This window comes from Salvelinus sp. IW2-2015, linkage group LG4q.1:29 (genome assembly GCF_002910315.2).
Source record: "Salvelinus sp. IW2-2015 linkage group LG4q.1:29, ASM291031v2, whole genome shotgun sequence".
Taxonomy (NCBI): Eukaryota; Metazoa; Chordata; class Actinopteri; order Salmoniformes; family Salmonidae; genus Salvelinus; species Salvelinus sp. IW2-2015.
This window is the reverse complement of record NC_036842.1, coordinates 26,364,863-26,377,068: the sequence shown is the minus strand read 5'-3', so window position 1 is coordinate 26,377,068 and position 12,206 is coordinate 26,364,863. Positions and strand designations below refer to the sequence as shown.

The following is a 12,206-nucleotide window of genomic DNA, read 5'->3' as shown; positions in this document are numbered from 1 at the left end:
AAATCCTGGTTTTTCTTTTACGTTTCCTTTTATTGGTGGTATCTTTTTTCTTCCTATGCATGATTAAGGTTATCATTATTTTTATTTAGTTGTTGTGGTAGAATTAAGTATATTGTTTGTCGTGTCGATAATTACCCTGGCTTTGGCGGGGATGGCGACCCACATGGGGTCGCTGTCACTTCGGCACGGCTTTAGGTGTGTTACTGAAGCTACTGTCACTGTGGAGGAGTTTTTGGTCGCCGTAGGAGAGAAGGCATGCTATGAGAATGTTGCTTATGCGTCACAGATGAATAAAGCGATGTTTTTTCTTAAAGAAGAGCGTCTTGTTGATCGTATGGTTGAGCATGGCGTACGTCTTAATTAAAGGTATGTTTATTCTAGTTACGCCGCTTTTTTTCCTCTGTCAACAAGGGTAACGATTTCGAATATACCGCCATTTATTCCCATTGAGATATTCCCATAAGCGATATGCTTGCCAGAAAAGGGAGAAGGCGGAGGGAGGGGCGCATGTGGTCCTCGTAACGCCTGGGCCCAGTGATGTAGGTCGACAGTGGTTGAGCAGCCACAAGCACCTGTTGTTGAGGAACAAGTTGTCCATGTTGAGGGCACGGAGTTGCAACTTGTACCAGAGGAGAATGCTATGCAGCAGAAAAATATTGTTGTAGAAGGTATGGACAGATCTGAAGAGCAATTTCCTCAGACTGGTGATGAGTTGTCCAGTACAAGTGCTGGGGTACAGGCTCCCAGGTAGTGGAGAAGATGCCCACTACGAGTAATGGCGTACAGGAGGGGGTTCAGGTGGGGCTAGTCTCCCAGGTAGTGGAGAAGATGCCTGGTACGAGTGATGGGGTGCAAGTGGGGAGTGTTGAGAGGGATGTGGTAGAGGGGAGTCAGTGGGCTCAGTTGGGGAGGATATGGATATCTCTCCTGATACGATAGCAGCTGATGAAGACTCAATTTACAGTCTAGAGGAGGTAAATGGGTTCCTGGATCAGACTTTTGGGAAATCTGTGAAATTGGCAGATTTTTTTGATGTTGATAAGTTTGTGAGGTCAGCTGTGATGTTACAGAAGACGGTGGGGTTAGACCAGCTGAGTGAGAAGAAGCGTTTTCGCTTGAGGAAAGTTACTACTGCTGTCACTGCAGCAAAATGCAGTGGGAAATGCGGTCAGGTTAAGAGAAAAATAAAACAATGATGATGATCATGCCTCGTTTTTTTTTTTCTCCTTGTCTGGTTTATCTGTGGTGTTTTCTGCTTCTCCTTTCTCTTTTCTATATGGCGGTACTAAGGGTAGGTTCTCTCAATATAAATGGGGGAAGGGACAGGAATATGAGGGCTTGGTTATTAGAAGTAATAAAACAGAAAAGGCTTAATGTAGTTTTTCTACAGGAGACACATAGTGATGAGGCTAATGAGGTTGACTGTGGTGGGAGGGGCAGCATATGTGGTGGGAGGGGCAGCATACCATAGTCATGGTACTCATTTCAGTGCTGGGGTGGCCATTTTGTTTTCCTCAGGCTTTGGGGTGGCTGTGGTATCTACAACAGAGATTGTCAAGGGTTGGGTTTTATTGGTCAAGGTGGATGTTATGTTTATTATTTATTTACATTTTTTATGTTTATGCTCCTAATGAGGGTACAGAGTGTATTGCTGTATTTGATAAAATAAAGGAAACCTTAAGACAGTGTGACCAAGAGGGGTGTATGGTTTTAGTGGAGGACTGGAATTGTACAGTGCATTTTACTGTTGACCGCACTGCTGAAGAACCTCATCTGCGGTCAACCACTTGCCTGTCTGGTCTATTAACTGAGTTTGAGCTTTCTGATGTGAGGAGAGTAAGGAATGCAAAAGTTAGGCAGTACACATGGTTAAAAGTTAATGAAGGTGGTGTCAGTGCAGCAAGGTTAGACAGGTTGCATGTATCTGAGCTAGAGGTCGACTGAATATGATTTTTCAACGCCGATAACGATTATTGGAGTACCAAAAAAAGCCGATACTGTAACGAACTTCGTTGGGAGAAAGAGAGGAGGACCAATGCGCAGTGTGGTAAGTGTTCATGATGAATATTTAATGGAACAAACCTGAACACTGAAATACAAAACAATAAAGTGAACGAACTAAAACCGAAACAGTTCCGTGTGAAACACACAGACACAGAAGACAACCACCCACAAAACACAATAGAAAACAGGCTCCCTAAATATGGTTCCCAATCAGAGACAACGACTAACACCTGCCTCTGAGAACCATATCAGGCCAAACGAAAAACCCAACATAGAAAAACAAACAGATAACCCACCCAACTCACGCCCTGACCATACTAAAACAAAGAAATAATAAAAGAACTAAGGTCAGAACGTGACAGATACCGATTAATCGGATGATTTTTATATATATATTTGTAATAATGACAATTACAACAATACTGAATGAACACTTTTATTTTAACTTAATATAATACATCAATAAAATCTATTTAGTCTCAAATAAATAATGAAACATGTTCAATTTGGTTTAAATAATGCAAAAACAAAGTGTTGGAGAAGAAAGTAAAAGTGCAATATGTGCCATGTAAAAAAGCTAACGTTTAAATTCCTTGCTCAGAACATGAGAACATATGAAAGCTGGTGGTTCCTTTTAACATGAGTCTTCAATATTCCCATGTAAGAAGTTTTAGGTTGTAGTTATTATAGGACTATTTCTCTCTATACCATTTGAATTTCATATACCTTTGACTATTGGATGTTCTAATAGGTACTTTAGTATTGCCAGCTTAATCTCGGGAGTTGATAGGCTTGAAGTCATAAACAGCGCAATGCTTGAAGCATTGCGAAGAGCTGCTGGCAAACGCAGTAAAATTCAGGCAAATAAGTTCGCAACGAGCCAGGCGGCCCAAACTGTTGCATATACCCTGACTCTGCGTGCAATGAACTCAAGAGAAGTGACACAATTTCCCTAGTTTAATATTGCCTGCTAACATGAATTTCTTTTAACTAAATATGCCGGTTAAGAAAAATATACTTCTGTGTATTGATTTTAAGAAAGGCATTGATGTTTATGGTTAGGTACATTCATGCAACGATTGTGTGTCACGGTTGTGTGGAGAGACGGACGAAGGCGCAGCGTGATTAAAGTTCCACATATTTATTTACGCGAAACTTCCAAACAAAAAGAAACAAACAACGAACCGTGACATCAGAGGTGCCACATGCACTAACTCAAAACAAGATCCCACAAAACACAGTGGGGAAATGGCTGCCTAAATATGATCCCCAATCAGAGACAACGATAAACAGCTGCCTCTGATTGGGAACCATACCAGGCCAACATAGAAATAAAACAACCTAGATTACCCACCCTAGTCGCACCCCGACCTAACCAAAATAGAGAATAAAAAGGCTTTCTATGGTCAGGGCGTGACATTGTGCTTTTTTCGCAAATGCGCTTTTGTTAAATCATCCCCCGTTTGGCGAAGTTGGCTGTCTTTGTTAGGAAGAAATAGTCTTCACACAGTTCGCAACGAGCCAGGCGGCCCAAACTGCTGCATATGCCCTGACTCTGTTGCACAGAACGCAAGAGAAGTGACACAATTTCCCTAGTTAAAAGAAATTCATGTTAGCAGGCAATATTAACTAAATATGCAGGTTTAAAAATATATACTTGTGTATTGATTTTAAGAAAGGTGTTGATGTTTATGATTAGGTACACATTGGTGCAACGACAGTGTTTTTTTTCGCGAATGCGCTTGTTATATCACCCGTTTGGCGAAGTAGGCTGCGATTCAATGATAAATTAACAGGCACTGCATCGATTATATGCAACGCAGGACAAGCTAGATAAACCAGTAATATCATCAAAAAATATTGATTATTTTTTATAAAATCCAGCTAGCACCTTACCTTGGCTCCTTGCTCCACTCGCATAACAGGTAGTCAGCCTGCCACGCAGTCTCCTCGTGAAGTGCAATGTAATCGGCCATGATCGGTGTCCAAAAATGCCGATTACCGATTGTTATGAAAACTTGAAACCGGCCCTAATTAATCGGCCATTCCGATTAATCGGTCAACCTCTAATCTGAGCACTACTGTAGAAGGGTTGGAAGGTGTGATATTACTCCTGTGTGTTTCTTTGATCACCATAATGTGTCTGTTGATATTCACTTGTCCTGTCCTCGAAGGTCATCACCTTACTGGTATTTTAATGTTAAATTGTTACATGGTCATATTTTGTGAAAGGTTTTTGTTGTTTTGGGAAAAATGGAGGGTTATTAAAGGGAATTTTGAGTCCTTGAGCCAATGGTGGGAGGTTGGGAAGACCCAAATACGATTGTTTTGTCAACAGTATACTGCTCTGTCTCGAATTGAAGTTAAAGAGACTATTAGGGCCCTTGAACAGGATATCAAATCTATTGAATTGAAGTTGCTCACTCAGAATGACCCCGGACTAGTCATGAACTTACAGGACAAGAGACATGAACTGAGGTCGTTTCTGCATGAAAGAGTGAAGGGTGCCTTGATTAGGTCTCGTTTCGCTTCCCTCAAGGATATGGATGCTCCTAGCACTTTTTTAAATTTTAACCTAGGACAGTCAACATTGCAACGTAAACAGATGGTCTGCCTTTGTCTCCCTGATGGTGTCACGGCCGTTTAAAGGAGTGGACCAAGGCGCAGCGTGATTTGAATCCATTCTTCTATTTATTAAACGAAGAACACTTAACAAACTCACAAAACAACAAAACGAAACTTGAAGCCAATGTAGTGCTCACAGGCAACTAAACAAGGACAACTACCCACAAACACCGGTTGGAACAGGCTACCTAAATATGGCTCCCAATCAGAGACAACGATAGACAGCTGCCTCTGATTGGGAACTACACCAGGCCAAACACATAGAAACACAACAACATAGAAAAAGAACATAGACTGCCCACCCTAGTCACACCCTGGCCTAACCAAAATAGAGAATAAAAAGCCTCTCTATAGCCAGGGCGTGACAGATGGGAAGGTGACCACGGATGACAGTGAAATGCGCCAACATGCCGTGGATTTCTACTCTGCCCTCTATAAGGCGGAGGATTGTGATTCTCTGAGTACTGATCAGTTGTTACAAGGTCTTCCTCAATTGGGCCCTGAGCAGAGAGTTGCTTTGGATTCTGACATTACTCTGCAAGAGCTGTCCACAGCAGTTATGCAGCTCTCATCAGGCCGAGCCCCTGGCATCGATGGTTACCATCTGAGTTCTATAAGCAATTTTGGGGGTCTATTGGGGAGGATTTTTATGAAGTGGTGTGTGAATCTTTTTCTGAGGGTTCTCTTCCTGTATCTTGTCAACGTGCTGTGCTTTCATTGTTGCCAAAAAAGGGGGATTTGGCTCTTATAAAAAATTGGCAACCTGTTGCGTTGCTGTGTGCGGAATATAAAATTGTATCTAAATGTCTCTCAAACAGGTTGAAAGAATATCTGGGGCTGTTGGTCCAAATGGACCAGTCTTACTGTGTACCTGACCGCTCTATTGTTGATAACTTGTTTCTAATAAGAGATGTTTTAGACATTAGTAAACTGTCTGATGTGAATGTGGGTTTACTTTCATTGGATCAGGAGAAGGCTTTTGACCGTGTGGACCACGAGTACTTGTTCAAAACAATGAAAGCCTTTGGGTTTGGGGATGTGTTTTTGTCTTGGATGAGTTTACTGTATGCTGTGGCCTCATGTATGGTGAAGGTGGGGGTGGTTTGAGTTGCCCCATCCCTGTCCAAAGGGGTATCAGGCAGGGATGCCCAATTTCGGGACAGTTATATTGTCTGGCAATTGAACCAATGCTTTGTTTTTTAAGAGCAAGGCTTACTGGTTTCTCTGTGCCAGGAGTAATGAAGGGTTCCATGATAGCACTATCTGCGTATGCAGATGATGTGACAGTTTTTATTACAGGGGATGAGGATGTTAAGGTTCTCTCAAACGCTTTAAAGGTGTATGAGAGGGCCTCCTCAGCTAGAGTCATTTGGGAAAAGAGTGAATCGCTGTGGGCAGGTCAGCTTCAGATAGGGTCCACTCCACGGTTACCAGGGGGGCTTCAGTGGGGAAGAGATGGGATGAAGACTAGGGTTTTTTCAAAGGCTCCGATGTATTTCAGAAAAATAACTGGGAGGGTGTAGTGGAGAAAGTGTGTGCCAGACTGTCAAGGTGGAAGTGGGTGCAACCCCAGCTGTGTTATAGAGTAAGGGTACTGGTAGCTAATAATCTTGCTGCCTCTACCCTGTGGCACAGACTAATGATTTTACAGACACTGGGGGGTCTGATACAAGAGCTTCAGAAGACCCTTATCAATTTATTTTGGTGTGGACAACATTGGATGAGGGTTGGCAAGGTCTGGTGGACATTTCTTCCAGGATCATGGCTTTTCGGCTTCAAGCAGCCCAGAGACTGTTGTACAGTGACGGTTTTAGCTGGGTTGACACAGCCTACACATTGATGAGGAGAGCGGGCTGTTTGGGCTTAGACAAGCACATTTTCCTCTTAAAGTTAGAGGGATTTGTCTGGACTGACTCCATTTTATGAGTCTGTTATGCAGGCTTGGAGAGTTTTTGTCAAGTCCTGTAAGGCCGGCACGCCACCAGGGATGTGGCTTTTTGAAGAGCCTCTTTTTTACAACACTGCCATCCAGTCCCGTGCTATGGGTTCAGCCAGCCTACGTTCATGCCTGTTAGGTGTGGGGTGTACTAAGCTGGGTCATCTGATGAGGAGCAGGAGCAGATCGTTGGAGGAGCTGGGAGAAAAAGCAGGGATCCGATCATCTCGCCTACTGAGGAAGGTCGTCGCTGAGGTCTGTTATTCCTTGCCAGTACTTCATCGACAATATGTGACTGACACTTCCAATTCTGATCGGTGGAAGGACGGTCTGGATTATGTGTTCCCTGCACTGATTGTAAGTTCTGCGGCGGGGGATTTCGAGGAGGACGTTCGGATGCTGCTTTCTTTTCGATACCCCGGAGCGGGGGGAGTTTAAGGGGGTGGGAAAGAAGGCCATGTATAAAATCTGTGTAAAAGTGTCCTTAGCCTCTTCCCTGGAAGGGGTAAAATCGATGAGGTGGGCGGGTGTGTTTGGTCCAGGTGCCTCCCAAAAGGCTGTTGGAGGTCTTTATATAAACTGCCTATTGAAAGAGGACAGCTGACCTCCAATGGAGGATAATACATGGAGCCATAGCTACCAACATGCATCTGGTACACCTGGATCCGACAGTTGAGGAAGGTTGTCCATTTTGTGCTGAGTCTGAACCTCTGGCACATTTTGTTTTTACAATGTCCCAGGTTGGTCGGGATGATTGACCTGATCACTAATTGGTTCTCAGCTCTGGGAGAGGTTTTCTCTTCCCAACTGTTTATATTTGGGCTAAAGTACAGGTTTAGTCAAAGGGGTGTAGTTACTTTGCTTAATTTTGTGTCAGGGGCAGCCAAATTAGCAATATGGAAGACCCGAAAGAACAGTATTCGGGGACAAGGGTCTGTGGATGTGGTGGGAATGCTGGAGGGAATGTTGGCAGCGAGACAGAGTTGAGTTTGCCTATTACAAACTGGTTAACAATATTGAACTGTTTGAGTATATGGGGTATTCAGAGGCTGTTATGTTTAGTTACTGTGGAGGAGGATTTTGTGTTGTTTTTAATTGATGTGTAACTATGGTTTTGTATGAGTGTATATAGTGTTGTGGGCTCCCAGACCCAATAAAGATTATTTAAAACTCAAACTCTCTCTCTCACCAGGTGACTCTGATGCTGCTGGACCAGAGTAACAGGGAGCACATCATCGATGCCTTCCGGCCCGACATCACTTCCTCCTCCTTCCAGAGGCCTGTAAGTGAGATGAACATTGCCAGCGGCTGCCCGCTCTTCTGCCCGCTCTCCAAGCTCGACGCCAAGAACTCCTACATCCGCGACGACACCATTTTCATTAAGGCCATCGTGGATCTCACAGGCCTCTAGGATGCACCCTTTGAAGTGGAAGTGCAAGACAACTGAGTAGCACTGTGGCCATTCAGGCTTCATTTTGGCTGCTTTTGAGCGCCATTTCGGCTCCATTTTGGTTCCGTTCGGGCCTATTTCAGTCCCCTTGCTACCGTGTGCTGCATGTGGCTCCAGTTTGCCCAGCTCAGGAGGCCCTTGCACTGTTGTAGCTCTACCATCTCTTAATGCCACAATACTGGTTCCTCATGGTGCTTGAACCCCAGTTGGTGTGGTGTGTAGCTTTATTATTTGTATCCATGGAAATAACTCCAGAATATAGTCTCAATATTTAGTAGGACAGAACCTGTGGTATTTAAATGGGGATATGTGGCAATTTAATTGATTTGGAGGGCATCTTTTTCTCTTTGTTTTTCATAAGACTTCATTAGGTCTCAGAGAGAGTGAATTGTAGCCATTAGAGAATAGTAAAAAGAGGGATATGAACCTTTTCCTTGTCAGTGTAGAAAACTGCCCCACTGCTTATCGCAGAAGTAGAGCTTATCGTGGCAGGGTATTCACTTTTTCTCTTGTTTCCGATCTCAACCCGAGTAATTTTGATTGTGGATATCGTGAGCTTCTCAATGCCATTGAGTATATTTGCATAGACAAACGTGGAGTTATGTTATGAATAAGAATATGGGCATTTGTTTGCCTTTTTGCGCAAATTGCATGCCGGCTATCTTTTATTGGCCTTGGTGTTGAAGTGCTCTCTCTTTTCATTGAGCTGCTGAAGGGATCCTTCCTTGTTCGTTATTACACTTGTTAGTGAGTTAAACCATCTGTGATGGTGGACATTGCCTGCATGTCTTGGATCCAGGCATATACTTTTACATATACTTGTTGGTGTTGCGTTTCTTGTTCCTCTTTAGGGGTTGAGGCTTATGGGATTGGTGGTTCGGTACATCTGTGGAAGATACAGTGGCGTTATCAGGGTGTTATAAGGCAGCTTGCCAATCAAAGCCTGAGGCGTACGACAAGTGTATTTCTATCACTGGTAAATACATCAAGCTGGAAGAGCTTTCCCCTCCAGGATATGCTCATTACAGTAGCTCATATATCAACACATAGTACTGTGCCCCACCACAGATGTTAATACAGGTTCCATGAACTGAAGGAATGGTGTGTTCCTTGTTTTCTGTTCATATTAGTGTGGTACATTTGTATGTAGTTTTGCTGCTATGTCAGATATGTTGGTGATGTAAAACAAATGTGTTGCGATCGATGCGAAATTTAGCACAGCCAGTTGAAGGTGTAAAGTGGAAGGATAAAGAGAGATGTAGCCACGAAGTGAAAACAAGTGAATGTGATGGTATACTTTGCCATTGGACCATAGTGGTTGATCATCGTTAATTGATGTTTGATGTAACTCTAGATAAATCCCATTAACCTGTGGGTGACAGTGAAACCTCTTAGCCTAGGTGGTGTTATTATGATTCATGAAGCCCCACAAATGACGCTGAACCAAAATGCTAAATCTGAGGAAATCCTTTAGATCTGAAATATATCTGTATGTTGTATGCTTGTCCATCAGGGGGTGCTGTTTTACTTGGTACGCCTGTGTGCGTCCCCAATAGTCTTCCCCCTCTGGACTTGTGTCAGGGTTTTCACCTGCCTGTTTTGAAACCAGTCTTGACCTGTTTTGAAACCTCTCTGTGCATGGGAGGGTTCAATTCATATTCAGTATCGCAGTTCGTGGTTGGCTTACCTCGTAGACCAATGGCGAATGCATTTATTTGCATTTGTTTGGAGGAGTATAAATAAAGATGCTAGAGTTATTATTATGTCATATCTCGCACAGCTTCTGTTCAACACAAGCAGATGCCTATATATATATATTCATAAGAATTTATAAATATAATATCATCATGTTGAACAATTCAATATATTGATGTTACTATACGCATATTGTTATTAATAAATATAGTATAGTTGAATATATTATTAATGATATAAATAATACCTACTTTTTGTTTGTCGAGATGGTTTAAGACAGGTCTGGAAAACCCCTTAAATGTAACCCAAATACATCAAAAGCTGTGCTACATAATACCAACCATGGCACCCCATTCTCCTGGGTTAACTGAGGGTTAAAAACCAAAATATGAAGTGGTTGTGTTTACATTCCCCAAAATGACCCTTTAAAGGTTCCCCCAGTAATTATGTGTCATATAACTGTGCTTCTCAACCTTTTCTGTACCACTGGGACCGGGAAACGATGGTCCCTCTTGTACTAAGAACCGTCAAGTTGCTATGGTCCTTCCTCCTCGAAGGACTCCTTAGGCCTATATCAAAACAGCACTTGAGATCTGGCTACATTATTGTCAGCTAACTATCTGATGGAACAGTCAGCAGCATCCCTGGTACTGGTGCGGGTCCACGGACCAGAGGTTGAGGACCACTGATTTTTTTTTCTTCTGAGAAAGGGTGCGTTGGTTGTTATTATAGGTAGTATTTGCGCTCTGAACATCATATTTGTGCAGTCAGTGAATATGGTGTTTGGTCTTTTGATGGTTATAGACAGGGTTTGGTTCTGCAGGAGTTGATTCTGACTATGTTCATTATAGGGCAAATCCCTCCTGCAGAGGTAGCTTTTTAGCATCAAACTGGAGAAGTTGTTCAGTCAGTTTACAGCCCTCAACAAAAAGGAATTCATATAATCTTTCCTTTCCATAAATACTTATTCTTGTGTTATGCCAGAATGTTATATTACCTCCAAATTATTGCAAAGCTGTGTTATATGTTGTACTTGTATTCTATGCTAAAAAATGGTGCCAAATATGCTTAGAGAAGAAATAGATATTATGTACATATGAAGGTTTATGGTTTGTATTTTTGTTTCATTCCAATGTAATGCATGGGTCACTTTTGGAACCACCTAGACTGATGGAGTACTTTCAGCAAAATATCTCCTTGTAATCCAATAATATACCTTTCTTTAGGTCTCTGAATGTAAAGCTTTTAATGCAGTGGTCCTTTACTTTTTCTGGGAGAGAAAAACAGTTCTGTTTTAACAGTTGTTTATGCAGTTGAATTTAATGAACTTTAATTGTGCACTTTGTATTATTTAAATGTCAAACAGGGTACTACTTTGTTCTGTGATTTGTATACTGTGAAGTCAGAGCTATATACATTCTGATGTGTTGATCATTTATGTTCTCTATACGCTATAAAGGCTGTTACAGGACATGCAGTATGCAATAAATTTGTCATTGAATTCCTGGGTTTTGTTTGTCTCATACCAAATCTCTATTTGTGTCCCAAATGGCACCCTATTCCCTATATTATGCACTACTTTTGACCAGGACCCATGGAATATGGTGGACATTTGGGACACTGCCTCTGACTTCCATCTCTTTCCTGCTGGCTAGAGGGAGTCATTGGTTTTACTGTTCCTGTATTCACCCAGAAGAGGGTGCTGCTCACCATTGTTTTACACTGGTTACCATCAGTATGGTTACCATGTATGATCTTCAAACAGGGATTATTCCATTCCTTTTAATGAGATTTGGCCATCTGCCAGAGATAAAGATCTAATACAGATTCTGGTTTCTGAGAATCTGGGATTTACTCTCTGAGTCAAATACCCCCTTGACCGTATTCTGCGCCTTTTAAGGAGGGACGAGTCACAGGCAAAGCAACTGAACCATGGACAGATTTATGTAACAGGCTCTTTATCGAGAAGAATAAAACCGACATGAATCATTGGAATATAGCAAATGGAAATAATACATTATTCTATGTGGAGTAGATTTTATAGTGTGATTTGGCTCCTTGAATAGTTTCTATGTGTCTTTCAAAGGCATGATTGAGCCCTAGACTGATACCCACAATCCTTCTGTCAAGGATTCCATACTTTTATGTTTTGTGTGTACAAGAAATAGCCAAGGACCCACATTTCATCAATCTACTGGCAAGTCTGCTTGGCAAACTTGTACTTTTGTCATGCTACAATACAAAAAATTCAACTGCACAATTGCAGTCAAACAAATTATTTCCCTGACAGTGTTGGGACAATGAATAAAAACCCAATGACCCAAATTTCACCAATGCACCTTGTGCTTAACGTCACAATACAATATCCACCTCACACAAATTCCAGTGAAACAAATTCCTTCCCAGACAGTCTTAGAGCGTCGGGACTCTAACTGGAAGTTTCACTCTAATATATCCCAGAGAGGGGTATTCTAGTATAGTAGTGGTTGGGTGAGT

General features: G+C 42.2%; 1 protein-coding gene across 1 annotated transcript in view; it reads left to right on the top strand.

The window, feature by feature from the left end:
- Nucleotides 1–11,211, top strand: part of LOC111961731 (TNF receptor-associated factor 3) — a 31,924-nt gene extending 20,713 nt beyond the window's left edge. Inside the window, exon 25 of the mRNA XM_023984220.2 lies at nt 7,758–11,211. Within this exon, the coding sequence (XP_023839988.2) occupies nt 7,758–7,976 (219 nt within the window). The 3' untranslated portion in view covers nt 7,977–11,211. The remainder of the gene's footprint in view (nt 1–7,757) is intronic.
- Nucleotides 11,212–12,206: the final 995 nt, after the last annotated feature.